This window comes from Dermochelys coriacea, chromosome 2 (genome assembly GCF_009764565.3).
Source record: "Dermochelys coriacea isolate rDerCor1 chromosome 2, rDerCor1.pri.v4, whole genome shotgun sequence".
In the NCBI taxonomy this organism is placed as follows: Eukaryota; Metazoa; Chordata; order Testudines; family Dermochelyidae; genus Dermochelys; species Dermochelys coriacea.
The window spans coordinates 46,461,622-46,488,999 of record NC_050069.1 but is presented as its reverse complement, the minus strand read 5'-3'; the positions used below and the strand labels follow the sequence as shown (position 1 = coordinate 46,488,999).

The 27,378-nt window shown below is 41.4% G+C and overlaps 2 protein-coding genes across 5 annotated transcripts in view; both read left to right on the top strand.

Annotated features, from left to right (window-relative positions):
- Window positions 1–4,843, top strand: part of OTUD6B (OTU deubiquitinase 6B) — a 38,380-nt gene extending 33,537 nt beyond the window's left edge. Inside the window, exon 8 of the transcript XR_006278725.1 lies at window positions 4,830–4,843. The gene's annotated coding sequence lies outside the window, so the exon portion shown is untranslated. The remainder of the gene's footprint in view (window positions 1–4,829) is intronic.
- LRRC69 (leucine rich repeat containing 69) overlaps window positions 1–27,378 on the top strand; it is a 57,908-nt gene that overhangs the window by 6,117 nt on the left and 24,413 nt on the right. For 3 of the 4 annotated variants that reach the window (XM_038391107.2, XM_038391102.2, XM_043507627.1), the window contains exons 3-6: window positions 6,201–6,273; window positions 11,342–11,537; window positions 16,760–16,831; window positions 25,334–25,435. In XM_038391107.2, the coding sequence (XP_038247035.1) occupies window positions 6,201–6,273; window positions 11,342–11,537; window positions 16,760–16,831; window positions 25,334–25,435 (443 nt within the window). The remainder of the gene's footprint in view (window positions 1–6,200; window positions 6,274–11,341; window positions 11,538–16,759; window positions 16,832–25,333; window positions 25,436–27,378) is intronic. The other variant, XM_038391104.2, reaches the window with a different exon arrangement.

Genomic DNA, 27,378 nt, shown 5'->3' with positions numbered 1-27,378 from the left:
AAGCCAAAGTTTTCACACAGGTCTACATTATAGCTGAATGAATGAATGACAGCTATTATTAACCATTTGCAAAAAAAGCAAAAAAGAAACTAAGTCATAAAAAGAGGTACTTGCCATAAGTATGCTGTCTTTCTATGATGGAATAATTGCACCCCAAAGTCAGTATACTACATCAGTACCAGCATAAGTTATGAATGAGCAATGATTCATTATCCTTACCTTACCGTACCTTTCTTCAGAAAGAATATATATAAAAGAGTCAAATATTTATTTGTATCCAGTGGTGTTGTAGCCAAGTTTGTCCCAGGATGTGAGAGAGACAAGGGAGGTAAGGTAGTATCTTTTATTGGACCAGCTTCTGTTGGTGAAAGAGACAAGTATTCGTGCTACACAGAGCTTTTTTTCAGGTCTGGGAAAAGTATGCAAAGTGTCACAGCTAACAACAAGATGGAACAAATAGTTTAGTACACCTCTACCCCGATATAATGTGGTCCTCAGGAGACAAAAAATCTTGCCGCGTTATAGGTGAGACAGCATTATATTGAACTTGCTTTGCCCCCTCCACTCGCCCCCCCCGTTCCTTGTTCCCTGACTACCTCCTCCAGAGACCCCCATCCCTAATCACCCCCAGGACCCCACCCCCTGCTCCCTCTCCCCTGACTGCTCCGACCCCTATCCACACCCCGCCCCCTGACAGGCACTCACCGGCAGCGGCAGGAAGCGGAGCAACTTGGCCCCAGCTCACGCCACTCTGCCACCTCCCAGCCACGGTGCTCTGCTTCCTGCTGCCGGTGAGTGTGGGGAGGTTGGGGAAAGAACGCCCCCGCACTCACCTGCGTCGGGAAACGGAGTGCCGTGGCTGGGAGCTGGTGGAGTGGAGCGGGCTGGAGCCAGGCTGCTCTGCTTCCACCACTGCCGGTGAGTGCGGGGGGATCCCTTCCCCCAACCCCCCCCCCCGAGTGACACTGCTGGGGCCGGGGCAAGGGAAGCAGAGCGGGCTGCTCCTGGCCCCCAGCTAATCCCCTGGGCCACTCTGGGACTGTGGGGCCCCCAAAAGTGCCCCCTGCAGCTTCTGCCTCCCAGACCTTTGCAGGGGGGAGCTCCTGACTGCCCCTGAGACCCTCTGCCCCTTATCCAACCCCTCATCCCCATCCCTGCACCCTTAACATGCTGCTCAGGGCAGTGTGTCAGAGCTTTACTGCGTTGTATGCGAACCCGCATTATATCAGGGTAGAGATGTATAAGTAGTTAGTACATATTCTAAGGGACCATTCAGGGTGAAGTGGCCCGTTAACAGCTCTGTAGTCATAAAAGGGGGATTGCTGAGTTACGGATTGTTGCAATAGACCATAAATCCAGTGTCTTTATTAAGATCATGGTTTTTCAGATGTCTCGCAAAGTTATGAATTTAAGCTCCCAGGCTTATTTTTTGAAAGTGTTGGGCAAGTTTCCTTTAACGATGAGGACTGATAGGTCAGACAAAGTTATCACTTTGTGAAAAGTGTTCGCCCAGACATTATATGGTGTTTTTACCTTTAATCATTTTCTGGCGTGAGTTCATATGAGAGCATAGTGACTGTCCGGTTTTGCCCGCGTACTTGTTAATGAAGCATTTAGTGCACTGGATGAGGAACACCACATGTTGTGATAGGTATGTGTAGGACACAGGGATCTTGATAGGTGCATTGTGTGGGGTGTCATAACCATACAGCTAAGGATAGCCTAGTATTCCTCCTTACCTGTAAGGGGTTAAGAAACTCAGTTAACCTGGTTGGCACTTGACCAAAAGGACCATTGGGGAAAGAAGATGCTTTCAAATCTTGGGGGTGTGGGGAGAAGGCTTCGTATTGGTGTGTTCTCTTGGGAAGCAGAGAAGCATCAGGTCAGAAAACTCCTTCTTCTATAAACCATCCTCTGCTACCATGTCAGGGTTCCCTCCCCACTCTGAACTCTAGGGTACAGATGAGGGGACCTGCATGAAAAAACCCCAAGTTTATTTCTACCAGCTTAGGTTAAAATTTCCCCAAGGCACAAATTCTTTGCCCTGGGACAGTATGCTGCCACCACCAAGTGATTTAACAAAGAATCAGGGAAAGGACCACTTGGAGTTCCTATTCCCCCACAATATCCCCCCAAGTCCTTACACCCCCTTTCCTGGGGAGGCTTGAGAATAATATCCTAACCAGTTGCACTCCTGCTGTCACAGACGTTGGTATGGGGTCCGGTTCCACCACCTCAGTCTGGTCTCTGATTACACAGACTGGGCCCTTGTTGAAGGCTCAGGAACAGAGCTAGGTCTGACAGCTCGTTTAGCCTGGCTGCGGGTGACCATTCCCACCCTCTTGGCTAGCTGTATATGGTTGGCCAAGTCTTCCCCCGGCAGCATGGGAATGGGATAATTATCATAGACTGCAAAAGTCCACAATCCTGACCAGCCCTTGTACTGGACAGGCAACTCACCTGTAGGAAAGTTTAAAGATTTTGACATGAAGGGTTGAATCATCACTTGGGTCTCTGGGTTGATGAATTTGGGGTCCACTAAGGATTGGTGGATAGCTGATACGTGTGCTCCAGTGTCCCTTCACATGATAACCTTCTTCCCGCCCACACTCACAGTTTCCCTTTGCTCTGAGGGTACCTGGGAGGCATCTGAGCCTGAGGACCTTTGGTATGACTCCGATGTAATAAACTGCAGTCTGTTGGGTTTCTTGGGGCAGTTGGCCTTCACATGCCCCAGCTCATTACATTTAAAACATCGCCCAGCTGACTGGTCACTGGGTGAGGTGGGTTGCTGGAGACTGGTGTGGGGTGACAAGGTGTTTGGGTTTTTCCTTGGGAAGTAGGTGGGGCCCTGGGCTGCGCCCGGTGATAGGGTGTTGTCTTGGGTTACCCCTTCTAATTGCCACTCCAGCTGCTACTAGTTTTTTTCTTTTCCGCCACCTCAATCCATTTGGTTCCAATCTCCCCCGCCTCAATTACCGTTTTGGGCTTCCCATCTAGGATGTACCTTTCTATTTCTTCAGGAACACCCTCTAAGAACTGCTCCATTTGCATTAGGAAAGACACATCTTCCAGAGATTTTACGCTTGCTCCTGATATCCAGGCATTCAATTTTTCACAATGTGGTAGGCATGTAAGGAAAATGCCATGTCTGGTTTCCACTTTAAGGCTTTGAACCGCTGATGGGCATGCTCAGGTGTTAGCCCCATTCTGATTCTGGCCTGTTTTTTAAAAAGTTCATAACTGTTCATGTGTTCTTTAGGCATTTTAGCCGCCACCTCTGCTAAGGGTCCACTGAGCTGCAGCCTCAGCTCCACCATGTACTGGTCTGTAGAGATGATGTACCCAAGGCAGGCCCTTTCGAAATTTTCTAAGAAGGCCTCGGTATCATCACTTACCTTGTAGGTGGGGAATTTTCTGGGATGGGAAGCGGTACCTGGAGAAGGATTGCTATGGTTGTCTGGTATATTCTGCTTAACCTTTTCCATCTCTAAGCATTTTGTCTTTAACTCCAGTTCATGCTTCCTCTCTTTCTTTATCCTCCAGTTCATGCTTCCTCTCTTTTCCTCTCCTCCTGAGCATGCTTCTGGGCCTCCCACTGGCCTCCATAGCGCTCTCAATGGCAGCTTTTTCTGCCTCCATCCGTCTATCATGTTCTTTTTGTCTCTCATCAGCTTCGAATCTGGCTAATTCTAATTTCTTTTGGATGTCACTGTCTGTCATCCTAGCCTTTCTGTGTTTAATCTAGCCTACCCGTGAGCTAGAAAGAAAAAAGACTTGTGAATTCCCCTGCAAGAGGTTAACTACCTGCCCTCAGGCAGAGAAAAAAAACTCCAGCTGCTCACAGCTTAAAAATAAAAAAAATCCTAAAAAAAATAAAAACAAAAAACCCTCCCTGCTTTCCAAGCAGCCAAAAGGAAAAAAAAATTGTCCTTTTAAAATCTTATTGTGCTTTTGGTTCAAAATGATCCCACTGCGCTGCCACCACCAAGTGATTTAACAAAGAATCAGGGAAAGGACCCCTTGGAGTTCCTATTCCCCCAGAATATCCCCCCAAGACCTTATAGCCCATTTCCTGGGGAGTCTTGAGAATAATATCCTAACCAATTGGTTACAAAGTGATCACAAACCCAAACCCCTGGGTCTTAGGACAATAGAGAAATCAGTCAGGTTCTTTAAAAGAAGGATTTTATTTAAAAAAAAAAAGGTAAAAATCACCTCTATAAAATCAGGATGGTAAATAACTTTACAGGGTAGCAAAAGATTCAAAAACATAACAGAACTTCCTTTAGGCTTAGTTTCAAAATTACAAAAAACAGCAATAAACCTCCCTCCAGCAAAGGAAAAATTCATAAGAAAACAAAAGATAATTTAACACGCCTTGCCTGGCTTTTACTTACAATTATTGTAATATGAGAGACTTTTAGGGTGGTTTTATAGGAGAAGGAGTTTTCTGAGCTGATGCTTCTCTGCTTCCCAAGAGAACACACCAAAACAAAGTCTCCCCTGCCATCCCCCCCAAGATTTGAAAGTATCTTCTTTCCCCATTGGTTCTTTTAGTCAGGTGCCAACCAGGTTATTTGAGTTTCTTATTCCCTTACAGGTAAGGAGGAATTCTAGGCTACCTTTAGCTGTATGGTTGTGACAGGGATTGTTGATCATTATAGCAGTGGAAATATGTTTGCAGGTTTTGCATCTGTTCTCGCAGGGTCTGATGCTGCTTTGAGTTGGTGTGTCCTGGTCAGTGGGGAGCTTGTTTCTGATGATGATCTTGGAGAGATTGGGGCATTGTTTGAAGGCCAGAAGATGGGGTTCAGGAAAGATTTCAGGATGGGTCCCCATCGAGTATGGGTTGTAGATGTTTGTTGATACTAAGGATGACTTCCATTGTGGGGTGGTAAGTGACAGCTAGGGATGTGTGATCAGCAGGGGTTTCAGTTCTGTATTGAAGCAAGTTCTCTTGGGGTATTTGGGTGACCTGTTTCATGATGTCATCTACTTCTCTGGTGGAGTGTCCTTGTTTGGTGAAAGTGGTTTCGTGTGTGTTAAGATGTATATTCTGGGCTTTCTTCTTAGAGCATATTCTGTGGTATCTGAGTGTCTGGTTGTAGGTAAGGATTTCTTGGGTGTGTTTGGTATGGTTACTGGATCTATAAAGGTGTGTGAGGTGATCAGTGGCTTTCTTGTACATAGCTGTCTTCAGGGTTCTATTGCTGAAGCTGATTGTAGTATCCAGGTAGTTGATGTTAATGTGAAAGTGTTCTAGAGAGAGTTTAATGGATGGCTGGTGGTTGTTGAAGTTGTGGTGGAAATCTATGAGGGAGTTTAAATCTTTTGTTGAGAGGATGAAAATATTATCAGTGTGTCTCAGGTATATCATTGGTTTCATGGTACATTTGTCCAGAAATTCTTCTTCAAGGTGGCCCATGAGTGACCACTTTCAGTGTGACCTATGGATCACCACTCCTATCTTCGTAGATCCAGCAGTAACCACAAACACACCAAGAAAACTATTATTTACAGCCAAGCACTCAGATATCAGAGTATGCTCAAAGGATCTTGCATTTAGCTACAGCTCACTGTAGCTCACGAAAGCTTATGCTCAAATAAATTTGTTGGTCTCTAAGGTGCCACAAGTACCCCTTTTCTTTTTGCAAATACAGACTAACACGGCTGCTACTCTGAAACCTGTATTTAGCTGTGACACTGTGTATAGCTTTCCCAGACAGACCTGAAGAAGAGCTCTGTGTAGCTTGAAAGCTTCTCTCTCTCACTAATGGAAGTTGGTCCAATAAAAGATATTACCTCGCCTTCCCTTGTTTTTGTAATATTTTTTGTCATTCATACACCATAACAAAATCTTAATAATTTTACAATCCTTCCACATGCAAAGATCCCATTGACTTCAATATAAATTGTGCCTACTTGAAGTCTGCAGCATCTGTATGTTAATTTAGGGAAGTTAAACTTTACCTGTCAGATGATCTAGTAATTTGACAGGATATTCACCTGTTATAAATGCCTGCCTTTTAAGCAGTCTATAAGGCACAGAGGGGAAAGTAAAGAGAGCAGATTGTCAACCTGCCAGAGGAGGATCATTATGTGTGTGTCTAAGGAGAAAACCAAGAGAGAGTGAGTGTAAAGATGAATAAAAATTGTACATTTTATATTCATTTGGGTAAGAATGTATTTCTTAACAGATGGATTAGAAAAATTGATACTTCTCAATCTGAACAACAACAAGCTTAAATATCTTCCTCCAGAAATACACAGGTAATTTTGGTTATTATGTGGCTTACTCTGTGTTGGCTATATATTGTACATGTTATACTCGTGTACAGTTTTTGTGGACATTAGATGCAGTATTTTTCTATGGTTATCATTTTGACAAACAAGTAATTTCAACTGTTGGGAAAGCTTCTGCTACATTTTCATTTACAGTTGAGCACCAAGAAATAAAAACTGTATGTGTTTTTTGTTTTTAAAGTGCTCAGTTCCCTTTTATACTCACTCTTATACAGTCAGGTTACCTTTTTGATACTTTTCTTGAAAGGGATGCAATATGAAGTCCTCCTCATTCTCAGGAATGGAATATAATTGTCTCAAAATGCTTTTTTGTAAATCTTTTGAGAGTTGGGGTTCTGTCTTGGTTCCTACACACAGGTCTTCCAGCTAGCAATTCTGCTAAAGCCAATCTTTTTAATATTCTCTCTGAACAGTTTAGCTTTTGTGTGTTATCTTTTAAAATATGCTGAACTACAAAATCGGAACTTTGTACTGTTTCCTATTACCATATATATCTCATTTCTTGTGCTTTAGCGAATGAAACTACGTATAGCTATACTATTTCTTTCTAATTTTTATCCCAGTCTTTTTTTATAGCAAGGACTTTTCAAGAAAGCCTTAGCATGTAAAGTTGTTAATATTATTGCAAAAATTTAGCTTGTGAGATTAAAAAGCATAACCTGGGTTATGCTGCTATTGCGATTGTGCCACTTAGGCTAGATACTGCATAAGAGGACATCATGGTTTCTTCCCTGGAGTTTGCAGTCTTAACAAAAACAAAAGCCTGAAAATCCAGACTAAGGGTGGAAGTTCAGGTGGGCTGAACTCAATATAAAGAGTGGCCACAGGAGAAGAGTTGTGCAGGGTCTTAGTGGTAAGGACGAGAAGCTTGAATTTGATGTGATGTGGAAGGACAAACCAGCGCTTTAGGAAAGCAAAGATATGCTTTAGGAATTATTTTGGGGAAGTTATGAGGCCTGTGATATACAAGGGGTCAAGACTAGACGAACACAGTGGTCCTGTCTGGCCTTAGAATCTATGAGTCTTTGAAGTCGAGGGATTCAAGGACAGGGGATGACTTAGATGGGGCAAAGATGATGATTTAACTACGGTGGGGTTTTTTTATGCGCTTGAAGGATATTATGGATGTCAGAGAAGCTGGAGGGGATTAAGGAGGTCTTTTGTAGACAAAAAGTTAATCTCATAAATATTGTGGAGGATGAAGCCCCCTCTAGCCTCTAATTAGTCAAATTTTTCTGACCAAGAAGTTCATCCTGTCTGTTCTGTAGTTGGGTGAATATGTTGTGATCTTCCCAGTGTGGTGGTGTATATTTTCTTCAGTGCATTTTGAACAGAAGTTATTTTGCCAAGTAAGCACATCAAAAGTGTCTTAACTGCATAGAAGAAAATGTTCAGTATGTTCAAGCAGAATAACATTAAGTTGGAATGAAAAGTACAAAATCTTTACTAACATTTCAGTAATCTTAGCCTGTAAAAACATACCCTGTTTCAGACACACAGGCCCATGTTCATCCTTGGTTGTAATGCCATTGATTTCAATGTTGAATTTGGCTCATGATGTTTTCACATTGGAAAATGTTAAGAACCATTTTAGCACAAAAGCAGCAAATGATTTTAAAATAATCATGATTACATTCTGACATTTTTGTCTGATTTTCCTGTCCTCAGTTTCTTGGTTTGCTTTTTCTGACCCATACATGTAGTTTGTAATGAATGATTTTTGTACCTTCAAATGCAAAATGCTCCATGTTTTGTACTCAAAATGGGAAAAATCTACTGACAGAATATTTTTTTTTAAAATAAGTGGAAAGAGGAGTAAGAGGAAGAAAATATAAGTTTGGTTATATAAAGCTCTATGCACCGATAAGAACATAAGAATGGCCATATGGAGTCAGACCAAAGGTCCATCTAGCCCAGTATCCAGTCTTCTGACAGTGCCCAATGCCAGGTGCTCCAGAGGGAATGAACCCAACAGGGAATCATCAAGTGATCCATCCCCTGTCGCCCATTCCTAGCTTCTGGCAAACAGAGGCTATGGACACTGTACCTGCCTATTCTAGCTAATAGCCATTGATGGACCTATCCTCCATGAATTTATCTAGTTCTCTTTTGAACTCTGTTAAAGGCTTGGCCTTCACAACATCGTCTGGCAAGGAGTTCCACAGGTCGACTGTGCATTGTGTGAAAAAATACTTCCTTTTGTTTGTTTGAAACCTGCTGCATATTAATTTCATTTGGTAGCCCCTAGTTCTTGTGTTATGAGAAGGAGTAAATAACACTTCCTTATTTACTTTCTCCTCACAGTCATGATTTTATAGACCTCTATCATATCCTCCCTTAGGCATCTCTTTTGCAAGCTGAAAAGTCCCAGTCTTATTAATCTCTCCTCATACGGCAGCCGTTCCATAAATAAAATAGTAAATGGATGGTTAAACAGTAAGCATTAGTCTCACTGGTTAACTCCCCTAACTGTTAACCTTAGCTGTGCTGGCCAGCTGGTGGGCAGGCGGCCGGCCAGCCAGCCAGCCAGCCAGCCAGAGTGACCTCAGCCATGCTGATAGGCTGGCTGGAGCAACCCCAACTGGCCAGCTGGAGCAGCTCCAGTCTCAGACGTTAGCCGCTGGCTGGCGGTAGCAACCCCAGCCCCAGCCGCTGGTCAGCCGGTGGGAGTAGCCCTGGCTGCGCTGGCCCCCCAGAGCAACCCCGTCAGGCGGGTGGGCAGGAGCTGCCCCAGCCCCAGCTGCACCGGGCCAGCCGGCTGGCGGGAGCTGCCCCAGCCCCAGCTGCACCAGGCCAGCCGGCCGGAGCTGTCCCAGCCCCAGCCCGAGCTGCACCAGCTGGGGCTGGGGTTGCTCCCGCCAGCCAGTGGCTAACGTCTGGGACTGGAGCTTCTCCAGCTGGCTAGTTGGGGTTGCTCCAGCCAGCTTACCAGCATGGCTGAGGTCACTCTGGCTGGCTGGCATTCATGTACAAATTCATTGGAATGCATCCGATGAAGTGAGCTGAAGCTCACGAAAGCTTATGCTCAAATAAATTTGTTAGTCTCTAAGGTGCCACAAGTACTCCTTTCTTTTTTGTGAATACAGACTAACACGGCTGCTACTCTGAAACCTGTAGCACTTGTGTACTTTTCCATTGAGCATATGTTTTGTGCTACCTTTCAAATAGTGCTGAAGTCAACACAACAATTGACTGTGTGTTTCAGCATCCCATTTAATGTAGATCTGAGAAAATGTTTTTTCCTTTTTAAAAAAATGTTGATTTTGAGAGCGATGCCAGATGGACAGTACCAGAAAATTGAAACCCTTTACTTATAGAATAGATACACACAACAAGGAGCAGCAGTACAAGCTTTCTCTTACGGATTCTGCTGCAAAGTGTGTAAAAGCATGTTTTAGGAGGATCAGAGTTGAGAAAGGTACTTGACCTTCCTGTTGTGGCTGCTGATAAAGGTGCCATTTCACGTGATGCCCACCAAGACCATTAACTCATTTTTCATAGATCACCAGTTGTTGTAAGGACAATTTCTTGTTAGTATCCCAACACCCATACCCCATTGCAACCCCAGCTTGTCCCCAACGACTTGTTCATTGACTGCTGCAGGATGAGCATGTGTGTTTCGTGAACACACTAAGCCCTGGTCTACACAACAAATTTATGTTGGTATAACTACATCGCTCAGGGTGTGGATACTGACATAACTCCTAGTGTAGACAGCGCTATGTTGACAGGAGGGCTTCGTCCTTTGACATAGCTGCCGCCTCTTGGGGAGTTGGAGTACCTAAGCAGACAGGAGAAGCTCTCCCCTCGGCATAGGTAGTGTCTTCATTAAATGCTACAGCAGTACAGCTACAGCACTGTAAGTGTAGAAAAGCCCTAAATAGTTTATTTAATATGTATTAGTAGTATAGTGGATTTAAAAAATAATAAATGTTTGGAATTCAGACTGCAATTTCTTCTATGCTTTTAACATCTCTGGCCAATTCCTTTGTTTTTGGAGCCTTTAATAAAAGCAAGCAATTTGTGGTTAATCACTATATACATATGGATATTTTAAAAACATACTTAAAACATTTTGGGAAAGATGTGGACAAATGGAAGAAAGTCCAGAGAAGAGCAACAAAAATGATGAAAAGTCTAGAAAACATGACCTATGAGGAAAGATTGAAAAAATTGGGTTTGTTTAGTCTGCAGAAGAGAAGACTGTGTGGAGACATAACAGTTTTCAAGTACATAAAAGGTTGTTACAAGGAGGAGGGAGATAAATTGTTCTCCTTAACTTCTGAGGATAGGAAAAGAAACATTGGTCTTAAATTGCAGCAAAGGTTTAGGTTGAACATTAGGAAAAATGTCCTGTCAGGGTAGTTAAGCATTGGAATAAGTCACTTAGGGAGGTTGCGGAATCTCTGTGTTGGAGATTTTAAAGAGCAGATTAGACAAACATCTGTCAGGGATGGTCTAGATCAGTGGTTCTCAAAGCCGGTCCGCTGCTTGTTTAGGGAAAGCCCCTGCGGGCCTGGCCAGTTTACCTGCCACATCCACAAGTTCGGCCGATCGCGGCTCCTACTGGCTGCGGTTTGCCGCTCCAGGCCAATGGGGGCTGCAGGAAGGAGCGGTAAACCGCGGCCAGTGAGAGATGCAGTCAGCCGAACCTGCAGACACGGCAGGTAAACAAACCAGCCCGGCCCGCCATGGGCTTTTCCTGAACAAGCAGCAAACCAGCTTTGAGAACCACTGGTCTAGACAATACTTAGTCCTACCGTAAGTGCAGGACTAGATGACCTCTCGAGGTCCCTTCCAGTCCTATGATTCTGTGATTGTATGAAAACCCTTAACAATTATCCACTAGGGTTAGCTCTTAACAGTTGGCCAGCATAGAGTTCAGTTTATATAAATATGTTACTCAATATAAAAGTATATAATAAAAAACAGAAGTAATCCAGGTACAGCAAATTCTACAGTAAAAGTTAAAATAAATTGATACATATTGTAGGCTACCATGGCTGTACATTGAACTCCTTTATTAATTTTACAGGTTAGAAAATCTTAAAAACATGAATTTAAACAATAACCAGCTGGAAAGTATTCCCAAAGAGCTATGTTCCTTGCAAAAGCTCTCTGAACTCCATCTGTCTCACAATTGTCTCATCACAGTACCTGAAGAGATTGGATACATGACGAATCTCAGAATGCTGTGCCTGTCAAGAAATCAAATAGGAGTGCTCCCTGACGTGAGTAATGTTGTGCTTTCAAAGGTGATATTTTCTCTTTCAGTGAATATGGATATCTTAAGAAAGCATTTGAATAACGCATCTTTAAGGGTGGAATTTTCCAAAGTGGCTTAGTGATTTGGGTGCACATGTCGGACTTTTATGACTAAGGCAGATTTGATAATCCCATCCTTAGAGATATGTTGTTAAAATACTGTTTTCTTGAGGAATATGGAGATCTCAAATTTTATAAGGATTAATAGATTGGTTTTGTTATTACTCAAGATAGGACCAAAACCTCATTGGTTAAATTAGAAAAGTAGGGGTCAAATTTTCAAAGGACCCCAACTCGGCCTCTCTATCTTTGTGCACCTTGTGCAAGTTTTGGCCTTGCAACTTCGAGGAAATTCAAGAATTGAAATATTCATGCCCAGAGCAGGGGAATTAGTTGCTTGGCTGCCTTATTTATTCACACATGCCATGTGCATGTACCAATTTAGGTTTCATAAGCATGCAGAGTTAAACCATTTTTCAAAATTATCCTGTTAATTCTAGAAAATCTACAAAGAGGGCTATACTTTGAAACATACTAACTAGTGGCCTGCCGAGCAATGTGTGGTTGCTCCACTAATCTCATTTGAGAATCAAGAAGAGACACAGGTGTTTAGTGCCCTTGATATCTCAGGGCACATTTCTCTATAGTGGTCCTGGCTTGAATTGATAGAAAGGATTTGAAAGTAATTGTAAAAAAGAGTGAAATAGCATCCCTGACTGCAAGGAATCTCATTACATGAGTCTGAAGCAATAAAGAACCAGAAGCAACTTATAATGCAAATTCATTGTTTGCCTAGTATATCTCAAAAGACTTAAATAGACAATTTCGGCTTCATGATTCCTCAAAGTGACGCCTTTAAGAGAATATGTGGTAGCTCTGTCACAGCTGGAAAGGATTCTACATACACAGGTGGAGTATAAACACCTTCATAGTGTGTGTATTATAAAACAGAAACATAAATGAAAATACTGTTCTGCCTCTTAATGGGTCAAATACATACAACAGCATTTCTCTCAGTCACAGTTGGAAGGCTACGCTTGCTTTCAAATCTAAATAAAGGTCTAAAATGTGTTGGATATTAAATGACAGGTTTCAGAGTAGCAGCCGTGTTAGTCTGTATTCGCAAAAAGAAAAGGAGTACTTGTGGCACCTTAGAGACTAATAAATTTATTTGAGCATGAGCTTTAGTGAGCTACAGCTCACTTCATCAGATGCACTCAGTGGAAAATACAGTGGGGAGATTTCTGTTCACAAAGAACATGAAACAATGGGTGTTAACGTACACACTGTAAGGAGAGTGATCACTTAAGATGAGCTATTACCAGCAGGAGAGCGGGGGGGGGGACGGGGAGAAAACCTTTTGTAGCGATAATCAAGGTGGGCCATTTCCAGCAATTAACAAGAATGTCTGAGGAACGGTGGGGAATAAACATGGGGAAATAGTTCTTCTATGTGTAATGGCCCATCCACTCCCAGTCTCTATTCAAGCCTCAGTTAATTGTATCCAGTTTCCAAATTAATTCCAATTCAGCAGTCTCTCGTTGGAGTCTGTTTTTGAAGTTTTTTTTGTTGAAGAATTGCTGCTCTAAGGTCTGTAATAGAGTGACCAGAGAGATTGAAATGTTCTCCGACTGCCTTTTGAATGTTATAGTTCTTGACGTCTGATTTGTGTCCATTTATTTTTTTACGTAGAGACTGTCCAGTTTGACCAGTGTACATGGCAGAGGGGCATTGCTGGCACATGATGGCATATGTCACATTGGTAGATGTGCAGGTGAACGAGCCTCTGATAGTTTCGCTGATGTGATTAGGCCCTATGATGGTGTCCCCTGAATGGATATGTGGACAGAGTTGGCAACGGGCTTTGTTGCAAGGATAGGTTCCTGGGTTAGTGGTTCTGTTGTGTGGTGTGTGGTTGCTGGTGAGTATTTGCTTCAGGTTGGGGGGCTGTCTTATGGGTGAGGACAAAGTTCAAAATCCACACAGACACACACCCCTGGAATCCTGACCTGGGGTATTCTATTTGCTACCCAAGATCCATAAACCTGGAAATCCTGGATGCCCCATCATCTCAGGCATTGGCACCCTGACAGCAGGATTGTCTGGCTATGTAGACTTCCTCCTCAGGCCCTATGCTACCAACACTCCCAGCTCTCTTCAAGACACCACTGACTTCCTGAGGAAACTACAATCCATCAGCGATCTTCCTGAAAACACCATCCTAGCCACTGTGGATGTAGAAGCTCTCTACACCAACATTGCACACAAAGATGGACTACAGGCCATCAGGAACAGTATCCCTGATAATGTCACTGCAAACCTGGTGGCTGAACTTTGTGACTTTGTCCTCACCCATAACGATTTCACATTTGGGGACAATGTATACCTTCAAATCAGTGGCACTGTGATGGGTACCCGCATGGCCCAACAGTCTGCCAGCATTTTTATGGCTGACTTAGAACAAAGCTTCCTCAGCTCTCGTCCCCAATGCCCCTACTCTACTTGCGCTACATTGATGCCGTCTTCATCATCTGGACTCGTGGAAAAGAAGCCCTTGAGGAATTCCACCTTGATTTCAACAATTTCCATCCCACCATCAACCTCAGCCTGGACCAGTCCACTTCCTAGACACTATGGTGCTAATAAGCGATGGTCACATAAACACCATCCTATATCGGAAACCTACCTGACCGCTATTCCTACCTATATGCCTCCAGCTTTCATCCAGATCACACCACACGATGTATTGTCTACAGCCAAGCTCTGATGCAACTGCATTTGCTCCAACCCCTCAGACAGAGACAAACACCTACAAGATCTCTATCAAACATTCTTACAAGTACAATACCCACCTGCTGAAGTGAAGAAACAGATTGACAGAGCCAGAAGAGTACCCCGAAGTCACCTACTATAAGACAGGCCCAACAAAGAAAATAACAGAACGCCACTAGCCATCACCTTCAGCCTCGAACTAAAACCTCTCCAATCATCAAGGATCTACAATCTATCCTGAACGACAACCCATCACTCTCACAGATCTTGGGAGACAGGCCAGTCCTTGCTTACAGACAGCCCCCCAGTCTGAAGCAAATACTCACCAGCAACCACACACCAGAACCACTAACCCAGGAACCTATCCTTGCAACAAAGCCCGTTGCCAACTCTGTCCACATATCTATTCAGGGGACACCATCATAGGGCCTAATCACATCACAACATATCAGAGGCTCGTTCACCTGCACATCTACCAATGTGACATATGCCATCATGTGCCAGCAATGCCCCTCTGCCATGTACATTGGTCAAACTGGACAGTCTCTATGTAAAAGAGTAAATGGACACAAATCAGACGTCAAGAATTATAACATTCAAAAGCCAGTCGGAGAACACTTCAGTCTCTCTGGTCACTCGATTACAGACCTAAGAGTGGCAATTCTTCAACAAAAAAACTTTAAAAACAGACTCAAACAAGAGACTGCCGAATTGGAATTAATTTGGAAACTGGATACAATTAACTTAGGCTTGAATAGAGACTGGGAGTGGATGGGTCATTACACAAAGTAAAACTACTTCCCCATGTTTATTTTTCCCCCCCACCCTCACCCCCCACTGTTCCTCAGATGTTCTTGTCAACTGCTGGTAATGGCCCACCTTGATTATCACTACAAAAGGTTTCCCCCCGCCCCCCGCTCTCCTGCTGGTAATAGCTCATCTTAAGTGATCACTGTCCTTACAGTGTATACGGTAACACCCATTGTTTCATGTTCTCTGGGAATATAAATCTCCCCACTGTATTTTCCACTGAATGCATCCGATGAAGTGAGCTGTAGCTCACGAAAGCTTATGCTCAAATAAATTTGTTAGTCTCTAAGGTGCCACAAGTACTCCTTTTCTTTTTGTAGATATTAAATGTTAAAAGTCTAAACTCTGGCTCATTCTAGTCAGCTTCCACAGAAGAAAAGTAACCTCACATACTGGTTTTCCTCTTAACTCAAGCCCCCCTTTGCAGATACACTAAGCTCCATTGCCTTTTGAAAATTTGGCCCTAAATGCATATCCATTGAGAAATTTCATTTTGCACTTATTGTGCTTGTGCTCTAGCTTTCATTTGTCATCCTGTCAAGTTAGCAGAAAAGATAAAGGACATCTGTCAGTTTAAAATAATCAAAATAAATATGTTATAAATACATTTTTTGCCTAGCATTTTAATTACAAATTGCTGTATTATTTACGTCAGTAAGTGAGTGGTCTTCATTTTACATTCTCAGGAATATTGCATATACTAATCCTGCCTGTTTCTAGTAGATTGTTTTGTTTCTAATTGGAATTGTAAGACTTTTTCTATTACCCCTTGCTCAGCACCAGTGGACAATCAACAGTATGTGCATCAAGGAGGAGGAAATAAAATTTGGAACATTTAAAGCTTGTATGTGATGGAATTTGCTTTGTCTTGTTACAAAGAATACTGTAGTATTGGATGTACATTGCACAATGTTTGTCTTTGTATTCACTTTGTCATCTGTAAAAGCCAATCAATAAAATGAATTGAAGATGGCTGCCAGAAAAGAAAATGTTAAAAACATTTAATACCATTGTATCTTGGCAGCTGCTTTCAGCTACCGCTTAAGTTGACATTGAAAACACTTAAAAATACCAGCAGAAACTAAAATCTTATGTATTCACACAGATGCAAGCAATTATCTTAAGAAATGAAAATTGAGTTAGATATTGAGGGCTGGAAACCAATAGTAATTCTGAAAGTGAAGGAGCTCTATTTAAAAGTTTTTTTTTTTTAATTGGAGATAGGAGTCTGAGAAATGTGGATTCACATGCTGCTCAGTGTGGTAAACAGGAAAAGCCTTGATGTAGAGAAGATGATACTGGCATTATAAATAATTCAGAATGAGGTATGAGGGAGGATGTGTGGGAGGGGGATAAGAGATCCATGGGAATTTTGAATGATAAACGCAGGTGTTATTTTTATAATTCCAAAAGAATGGATACCTTCTTCCCTTTTGTAATTCATTTTCAGTTTTCCTCCTATTTTCTTTATCAGTCTCTCTTCGTCAGTACTGTTGCTTCCTGATACCTGAGACTGCTCTCTCGTCTCATGGGGATTTTAACTTCACATTCACTGTTGTTGATATTTTTTAATTTTTATTACGTTGTTTCCCCCCCTTCCATCTAGGGCCTTTGCAAATTGAGAAAACTAAGAATTCTAGATGTAGCAGGGAATAAAATTCAGATTTTCCCAATAGCAGTAAGTATTATTTTCTATATGTTATTCTCTAATATGAAATTTTGGCTGCAGATCTATTAAATGAATTATATTGGCAGCCTATGTAACTTGTAGGGATTGATAGCATGAGTTTCACAACACATTGAGTGAAAAGAAAAAAATATGTAGAGTAGTTGCATATAAACCAAACAAAATCCAGTTGGATCTAGCAAAGTTATGTAAACCACAGTAGCTGTGTCTTAAACATTCCATATAATAATAGCATTAATATAATTTTAATATTGCTAAATCAAGGAGCCAAAAGTTCCAAATTTAAAAATGTGCTTGGGAATGTCCAGTTGCTAAAGAATTTTTGTTTATGTCAAAATACAATCACACATTTCACCACAATTTGTAATAGTCTGCACAGTATTATGTTAGAAGTTTTACAAAAGGTCATGACTACAGTGTTTTGATTTTAATGTTGAGTGTATTTAATGTCATACCTGGACCAACTGGTCACTTAGAAAGGGGAATAAAGATTAATCTGTAACTAAAAAGATGTAGGAGAGTCCAAACAAAAATCCCACTGGGTTTGTAGACCACAATTTGTATGTTTTTTTTTTTTGTGTCCTTTGTTCTCTGAGAATTAAATAATTTGATATACTACTAACCAGTACATAAGCTCTTTCTGCTGCATTGCAATCTTTGTTTTTGGCATAGGAATCTTGTGTGTGTGCGTTCTTTCGTGGCTGTTTTGAGTCATGCTCTTCTTTAATAGTTTGGCTTCTGATTGTTCTGGCACTTATGAGATAGTGGGGGAATGAAATCCTTTGATTTCAACTACTCTAACTTTTCTAAGTTGCTTTACATTTTGTTATTGCTGTGTCTATAATATCTATTATTTGTGAGTGGTGACCTGTTTTCCAGAGGGCGTTGGAGAACATCTCCTTCCCACTAGTAGTCAAATTCTGTGCGTTGTCTACTGAAAGTTACTATGTTATATTGAAGTTATTGTAAATAAAGAAATTTTGCAAAAAACCAATAAATTTGGTAGTTTTTTTTCTTTTCAATTAATGTGTGTAGGTTTGAATGTACACATGCATTAACAGCAATAATCACTTAACGGCATGATTAAATTACTTTATTCTGCTCAGGCCACAAAGTAATTTAGGCGTACCCTCAGGTGATTATTATCAGAGGACCCATTTACAGCCTGGCACAGTTTTGAAACAGCAGGAAAGGTTATAACAAGAAACTGTGTTTTATACAGGACAAAACAAGATGGTTTGAGTTTATAAATTGGGGGCCTGATCCTGCAAACCCTCACATGAATTATTCTGTACTCATGCAGGAAGGCCTACTCATATATTGAATAAGCACTGCTTGTTTTGCAGCCAAGGCCAAAAATCATTTCAAAATTTTCCGAAAAAGCAATGCAAAGATGAGGGAGAAAAAGAATGGGGCACTGTAATAAATATGAGCCCTACTGTGGTTGTAGAATACTCCTGTTTCTAAGAGTGTAGCAGATTTAAATAGTAGCGTGCATTCTGTAACTAGGTGGTGCTTTATGTAACTATGTATATGTTCACTCTGGATGCTTATCTCAGACTGTACATAATTGTAGCTTAAATCTGCATCACTATAGTCTATTCTTACACATTTAATGCATATTTAGTGTTCAGTTGTGCCTGATAGTCACTGGCCCACTTTTTAGGCTAGGGTAGCGCCTACTCCAGAGGAAGTTCCAGGAGGGTTTGTACCTCAAGAACGCAAAATCAGAGCTCCCTGGCAAACAGGAGGGAGTGCGCTTAGTGCTATGCCCCTTTCAGGGATGCAGCCTATTCCACTCTACATTATCTGCCTAGGTTTCATTGGCCAGTGGTGTCGGGGTAGTTCAATAATCACAGTTCCTCCTTACCCTTTGGTGTGCTAGAACATTTCCTTTGTTTTAATCAGTTCATGGATTGCAGTTGTGCCTAACTGCTGCACAAGCGGGCAAGGAGGCTTCTCATACCTTTCCCCATATTTTGCTAACCTGCAGAGCAGCTGGGAACAATCTGGCGCTTTATCGACCTCTCTGGGTTGATTTTAATAGCAACCCTTTGGTAATCTGAATTTGTGAACATTTAGCAATCTAGCCTATCATCATGGATTTAGTTCTAGTTTTTGCTCTCTAGCTGATTTCTCTGCTGCAAGAATCGTTTAGATACTTCAGTATATTTTCCCACAACTCTCAGGTAATTTTCAGGGCTGCTGCACATTTTGCTGTTTCTGGAGTCTTGATTGATCCATCCAAGTTGAAGCTTGGCTAAGGACCTTTTGAAAAAACAGGGATGGAGCAAAGAGGGGAGAATGGAGTAAAAGGTTCAGGGTGGGGTTCTGTATTCTTAATTCAAAATGTAAATGTGATCCTCTTCAGTGGAAAAAATATCATTTTAAGGGAAATTATTTACTGACTATTTAAACTTAATTTTAAGAGTCTGAACAGTTTTAGTTTGGGTGACTATGATGCAACCATTTTTTTTATAGGACAGCACTAGTGCAGGAATCTCATTTCAGTTAGCATTTTCAGTACAGTATTCACAGACTAAATTACTTCTGCAACAAGGATAGCCCTCCTAGCAACAACAAGTAGCGCTCTTCCTCTATTACACGGATACAATTTATGTAACTGAACAAGGAATTCTGATAAAGCTGTAGCGTAAACATTAGCAGCAAAATTAATCTGGAATATATCAAGGCCTTTTTGTTTTCTTTTAAACTAAGTATATATAGGTATCAGAGTAGCAGCCGTGTTAGTCTGTATTCGCAAAAAGAAAAGGAGTACTTGTGGCACCTTAGAGACTAACAAATTTATTAGAGCATAAGCTTTCGTGAGCTACAGCTCACTTCATCGGATGCATTTGGTGGAAAAAACAGAGGAGAGATTTATATACACACACACAGAGAACACCATTGTTTCATGTTCTCTGTGTGTGTGTATATAAATCTCTCCTCTGTTTTTTCCACCAAATGCATCCGATGAAGTGAGCTGTAGCTCACGAAAGCTTATGCTCTAATAAATTTGTTAGTCTCTAAGGTGCCACAAGTACTCCTTTTCTTTTTATATATAGGTAGAAATCTTTAGTGTATAAACATTCATTTTGTGTGGCAATATCCATTTCAGAACTTTATGACAAGGATCTTTAGCAAAGTTCTTCAGCCACTGTAGTATACTTTCGTAACGAAATTGAGAAGCGATGTGTCAGAGGAAACAATAAGCCCATACTAGGAATTCTTAAAAAGGAGATGCTCTATATCAGAGGTTCTCAACCTTTTTCTTTCTGAAGTCCCCCCTCCCCATGCTATAAAAACTGCATGGCCCACCTGTGCCACAGTAACTGGTTTTCTGCATATAAAAGCCAGGGCCGGCGTTAAGGGGTAGCAAGCAGGGCAATTTCCTGGGGCCCCATGCCACAGGGGCCCCTACACAGCTACATTGCTCAGGCTTCAGCTTCAGCCCTGAGTGGTGGGGCTCAGGGTCCTGGACTTCAGCCCCATGTGGTGGGGCTTCAGCTTTCTGCCCTGGGCCCCAGTGAGTCTAATGCTGGGTCTGCTTGGAGGCCCCCCTGAAACCTGCTCGAGGCCCCCTTAGGGGCCCTGGACGTCTGGTTGAGAACTACTACTCTATATAACCTGAATCAGGATGGTTTGCTAGGCTCTATGGGACCATACGTGATCAGAGTATGCAGTTTATTTTAACAGATATACAGATGAGCTGTTCTTGTTTTCTCATGCCAAATTGAAATTTGAATGGCTCTAAAATCACCAAGAAAGAGCTGTTTCAGCTGTGCTTGTCAGAGTTCTATCCCTGGAATTCAAGAGGGATTCTCATTACGTCACGTGATATGAGATCAGACTTGGTGACATCTGTGTTCTGGTAGTTTAATTCTAGTGCAGCAAAATAAGATATAAAAGCTTTATTTATTAATGGAGCAAGTGGGAAAAAGGTAAAATAATAAGTATCTAATGATTGAAATGTTGATGAATTCCAGCAATTTTGAGGGAAGTCTTCTCTTTTTCTCATTATCCATGTTCAGTCTATATCTATTTCAAAATGCAACACAAGAGAGAGGTGAGTTTTCTGTAGAGCAGAACAGAAACCTGACAGCCTTTTGTTTACTCTGTAAGAATCATAGAATCATAGAATATCAGGGTTGGAAGGGACCCCAGAAGGTCATCTAGTCCAACCCCCTGCTCAAAGCAGGACCAAGTCCCAGTTAAATCATCCCAGCCAGGGCTTTGTCAAGCCTGACCTTAAAAACCTCTAAGGAAGGAGATTCTACCACCTCCCTAGGTAACGCATTCCAGTGTTTCACCACCCTCTTAGTGAAAAAGTTTTTCCTAATATCCAATCTAAACCTCCCCCATTGCAACTTGAGACCATTACTCCTCGTTCTGTCATCTGCCACCATTGAGAACAGTCTAGAGCCATCCTCTTTGAAACCCCCTTTCAGGTAGTTGAAAGCAGCTATCAAATCCCCCCTCATTCTTCTCTTCTGCAGACTAAACAATCCCAGCTCCCTCAGCCTCTCCTCATAAGTCATGTGCTCTAGACCCCTAATCATTTTCGTTGCCCTTCGTTGTACTCTTTCCAATTTATCCACATCCTTCCTGTAGTGTGGGGCCCAAAACTGGACACAGTACTCCAGATGAGGCCTCACCAGTGTCGAATAGAGGGGAACGATCACGTCCCTCGATCTGCTCGCTATGCCCCTACTTATACATCCCAAAATGCCATTGGCCTTCTTGGCAACAAGGGCACACTGCTGACTCATATCCAGCTTCTCGTCCACTGTCACCCCTAGGTCCTTTTCCGCAGAACTGCTGCCGAGCCATTCGGTCCCTAGTCTGTAGCGGTGCATTGGATTCTTCCATCCTAAGTGCAGGACCCTGCACTTATCCTTATTGAACCTCATTAGATTTCTTTTGGCCCAATCCTCCAATTTGTCTAGGTCCTTCTGTATCCTATCCCTCCCCTCCAGCGTATCTACCACTCCTCCCAGTTTAGTATCATCCGCAAATTTGCTGAGAGTGCAATCCACACCATCCTCCAGATCATTTATGAAGATATTGAACAAAACGGGCCCCAGGACCGACCCCTGGGGCACTCCACTTGACACCGGCTGCCAACTAGACATGGAGCCATTGATCACTACCCGTTGAGCCCGACAATCTAGCCAGCTTTCTACCCACCTTATAGTGCATTCATCCAGCCCATACTTCCTTAACTTGCTGACAAGAATGCTGTGGGAGACCGTGTCAAAAGCTTTGCTAAAGTCAAGAAACAATACATCCACTGCTTTCCCTTCATCCACAGAACCAGTAATCTCATCATAAAAGGCGATTAGATTAGTCAGGCATGACCTTCCCTTGGTGAATCCATGCTGACTGTTCCTGATCACTTTCCTCTCCTCTAAGTGCTTCAGGATTGATTCTTTGAGGACCTGCTCCATGATTTTTCCAGGGACTGAGGTGAGGCTGACTGGCCTGTAGTTCCCAGGATCCTCCTTCTTCCCTTTTTTAAAGATGGGCACTACATTAGCCTTTTTCCAGTCATCCGGGACTTCCCCCGTTCGCCACGAGTTTTCAAAGATAATGGCCAAGGGCTCTGCAATCACAGCCGCCAATTCCTTCAGCACTCTCGGATGCAATTCGTCCGGCCCCATGGACTTGTGCACGTCCAGCTTTTCTAAATAGTCCCTAACCACCTCTATCTCTACAGAGGGCTGGCCATCTCTTCCCCATTTTGTGTTGCCCAGCACAGCAGTCTGGGAGCTGACCTTGTTAGTGAAAACAGAGGCAAAAAAAGCATTGAGTACATTAGCTTTTTCCACATCCTCTGTCACTAGCTTGCCTCCCTCATTCAGTAAGGGGCCCACACTTTCCTTGGCTTTCTTCTTGTTGCCAACATACCTGAAGAAACCCTTCTTGTTACTCTTGACATCTCTTGCTAGCTGCAGCTCCAGGTGCGATTTGGCCCTCCTGATATCTTTCCTACATGCCCGAGCAATATTTTTATAGAAAACAAAGACAAAACTCTAGAAAGTGCCTTTTTCCCCCGCTGGGAGAAATGTTGAATCTTTTCTCTTCTATACGTTTATTTGGCTACAAAAACCCATTAAAAGAGTGTTTGCCCAGGAATAGTTTTGGCCAAGAGAGAGATTGTTTAGCTTTCCTCTAGGTTTACTTGGTGAGCCATAATTCTCATGTCAGTGTGTACCGTGTTTGTTAATGTAGGACATTTGCAACTTTCAGTATTTCAACTTTTCTAATTATCCTTTATATAGCAAGATAGTTCCAAAAGGGTTTATTGTCCAAAATCTAAGTATTTTCATAAATTTGTTCATGTTTTCATAATTGTCCTTCTCTGGATTTTTGTTCAGTAGTCACTGGAATAGAACTCAATTTTTCAGCTTTGTAGGACGTTTCTTCTAAAGTTTCTCTGACAATGATTATTGATTTTCATGAAATACGTAAACCAGCGGTTCTCAAACTTTAGCAACCCGAGGACCCCCATTTTGATTTAAATTTTTTCGAGGACCCCGCAAGCCCCTCACTCTGCCTCAGTCCCTGCCTCCACTCCACCCCTTCCCCCAAGGTCCCACCCCACCTCTTCCTGCCCCTGCTCCATTCCTGCCCCTCCTCTTCCCCACCTCTTTCTGCCTCCTCCCCTGAGCACGCCCCATCCCCACTCCTCACCCTCCCTCCCAGTGCTTCCTGTATATCGCTGAACAGCTGTTCCATGGCGTGCAGGAGGCACTGGGAGGGAGGGGAAGGAGTTGAGGGAGGGAGGAGTTGATCAAAGGAGCCCACGGACTCCAGTTTGAGAAATCCTGACCTAAACAATTTCAGCACCATTTTCGGTGGCTGCGTTTTTAGTAAGCTTTCTTTGTCCTGGGATATCTACAAATTGTCCAAATTAAGGCCCCTTGCAGACAACTTTTTCTTAAATGCCTGCACTTTATATGTAGGCTTGGCAGAATATTTTTTTTTCTTTAAAAAATTAATGGATCATATTGATTTTGATCAATTTCAATTTTCTCAGTTGCAGGAAAATAGGGGGTTCAGACATTTATTTACTGACAATAGACATTGAGATTAAAAAAGTTAAAGGCTTTATAAATTGTTAAAACACAAATTATCAACACCACGTATCAAAATATACAAAGTAAATATCCTTAAATCAGCAAATCATATCTGTTTTGACTATTCATTTGCTAGATCATTTGTAACAAGTCTTGTTCAAAATAAGGCTTGCCCTGAAATAAGGCTTTATATTTTTCTTAAAATAAAGTCATTACTCTTAGAAAAGGAAACAAGAATGAGTACCACTGATCTTATAATAGACTTTCAGATACTCTGTTAAATTGTCTTTGAAGCTATTAGCCGAGGGAACAGATTATGTGCATTATTCCAGTGTGCCTATTATATGTTCCAACTATGATTCAAGAAAAGTATTTGTGTATGCGCTGTTCTATTTTACTGGACAAAATGAATTAGAGAGATAAGAGCAGTACAATTTTAAAAAAAAAAATATAAGATTGGCAGATTGTTCCATTTTTGTTGGTGAGGGAGCCAGAAACAGAATCTTTAGTTTTACATGTTTTCTTTATACACAGTGAGTTAAATTATGTCATGCTTTTGTTGACCTCCATGCATTTTTCCACAGCACTGTATACTTCAGAAACAAGAATTTGTTAGGCATACCGTAAAACAATTGAACATTGAACTTAAGTTTTCATGTTTGATTAAGCCTATTTCACTTAGGCTTTCTTAGAATCCTAGACTACTTCTGAATAGTATATATGGGAGTGATTTGTCCAGTCTCATTTAATTTTTTAACAATTTATTTAGAATTTTTTAACAGATTTATAAATCTTGCCATATAAATAAATATCAAAGACCAAACAATAATCATTACAATAGCCAACTTGTGCTTAGAGAAACTTTATACAGATCTCTCTATTTAATAGGGAGTTACTTTATTTTAGAATGATCATCTTTACACTGTACGTGACCTCAGTCACATTCCAAGCAAAGGGCCTTTCACTTTCCTCCTTACCTTGATAGGGTATTCCATTGGGATTGTAGAGTTGAATACAGGAGCGTCAGAATTTAATGCATGTGGAGAAAATCATTCCTGTTTAACAATAGAGGACAGGTTTTTTAATCATTATTTTAATAGTTTCTACTGTGTTAAATGCAGAGATTTTGATAATCTGTAACTATCGTGTGATTTTAAATAATACTCTAGGCACAAGACCTCTCTTGTAGAACAACCAGTCTTGTCTGATTTACATTTTTATACTGTTTATTAGCAAGAATAATGGAATATGTGTTTCACTTAAATCTTGTATATTTTTTCCAGCAGATGCGTATATCTTCTGCTTTTTTTACATTCATATTTGTTAATTTGTTTTCCTTGTTTAAATAAAAATAGCATTTGAGATTTTTGTTATCTTTTCTGACATAATTACACTATTTATTTTATTCAAATAGATGGAGGACCTTATGCTGATGGAACTTTACTGTGAAGATAATCCATTGCTGCAGAAACAGCCTCTTTCTGCCATACAAGAGGAAGAAGTTTGGTCTCTTAAGGTGAGCAATGAGAGAATTCAACTAATAACTTCATAATTTTAAAAATTCAAGTTTTAAAATAAAAATCAAGATTGAATAGTATTCTTGTCAATCTAACAATTCTAAACAGTTTCTGAATCTTTGTTCAGGTTATTCCTTCATGAACTACATGGTTTGGTCAAATTTTCTTTTGCCTATAAGATTGTTTGATAATAGCTGATTATAACCATTGTGCTGAAGAATGTAGGAGAGGTGGAGGTGAAAAGTTTGAAGGAGAACAGATGAGGGCATCGGCATTTACTTAGCAACATTCCATTTACGTTTTTGTATTGCTAAAAAACAAAATTCTGCCCTGACCAAGGGTTTTATGATGGCAGCCTGGGAGTAGCAGTTTAGGCAGTAACAGTAGATGATCGTAATGGTCAGTTCTGGCCTTAAAAATCTGCTTCCAGTTTGCTGTTATATGATCCTTGGTTATTTGACTCAAATGCAGGCAAGGTACTGAGCTTTAATCCATAGCAGGTGTAACTCACTGTTTGACAGCATCATTCATCCTTTTTTTGTCAGCTTATTTTTTTCTTTGGAATTGTAAGGCTGCTGAAGAATGTTAAATGATAATATTGAAGCTGCTAATTCCACCAATTACCCAGATTCCGTTCCCTCCTCTCGGAAGAAAACTTGGCTGTAGTGATTCATGTGTTAATCATCTCAGATAAAAATTTTTATAAGCAACTTGGGCATAATTCATTTTCATTGAAAATGGGAATTAAGTTCCACTTAGGCACTTATGAACGTTTTACCGATCCAGGCGAAAGTACTGTAATTCTTTCTCAACATGGACATGAGAGTGACAAAAGTTGCGGGTAGTACACAATTTGATGGCTCTTCTCTGAAGTTTTATGTTACTAGCATTCTTCAGGAAATCACTCTCCATTTTACTACCACTGTTGCAGTTTCACCACTAGTAATTGGTATAAACAATCTGCAGGCATTTTTGTCACTCATTTCTACCTGCTCTGAGGTACACTGGAAGTAGTGCAATGGAATGAGATCTCTTGAAAAATCTGGTGTAGATGCAGCCAAAGGTCCTATGCCAGTGCTCCATAACCTGTCCTGGCACTCTGTGCACTACTGGGTCTAATTCATTGTTCTAATGTATAAAATCCTCAGTAGGCTACACCCAGGTTAACTCAGACTGCTTGTTGGTCAGGAACCCTACACTATAGCTACCCCTCACCAGTTATCAGAACGTTGATACAGATTTGAGAAAGTAAAAGGCAAAGCCTTCTTAACCTCGGGTTCAGGACTATAGGACACCCACTTAAAGGAGATCAGAGAATGCCAACTCCAGGTTACACTGCAAGGCACATCTCTTTGCAATATAACCCCTCTAAAACCAGAACAATAGAAAAGTTTGTGATGTACTCAAAACTAGCAGCTCAAGATCAAGCAGAACAGAGAGATGACATCATGCTCATGGGAGGAGGCTTGAGAACATCTAGTTTAAGTTGGAGTACTTATTGCCCCAGGCAGCTCTTAACTGCATTTTTAATACTTTTATGCTGCTTAGATAAGGCAGTGCTAAGCAGCTTATGAATGCTGGTAAATAACCCTGAGCCAGCTTCAATGTGTTGGTACTAAATCTAAGTCAGAGATGTTTGCTGTGACAAGTATCTTCTTGTTTTAAAAGCTATTTGTAAAATCTGTTTAAAATACAAGAACATATTAAAATAATTTTAATGAATTGTCAGTCTTTTTTGTTCTCAAGGATGGGGGAGGTTCTTACTTGGCATGTATTCCAACAAACTCCCATTGATATCAGTGAGAGTTTTGCTTTAGTAAGAACTGAATGAAAACAGAGCCAACACCTTGGGATTTGGCCCCAGTGGTACCTGTTACACAGCCAGGAGTTTGTTTTGGATGAAAGCACAATATGCTCAAGGCTAAAGCACGTACATGATTTA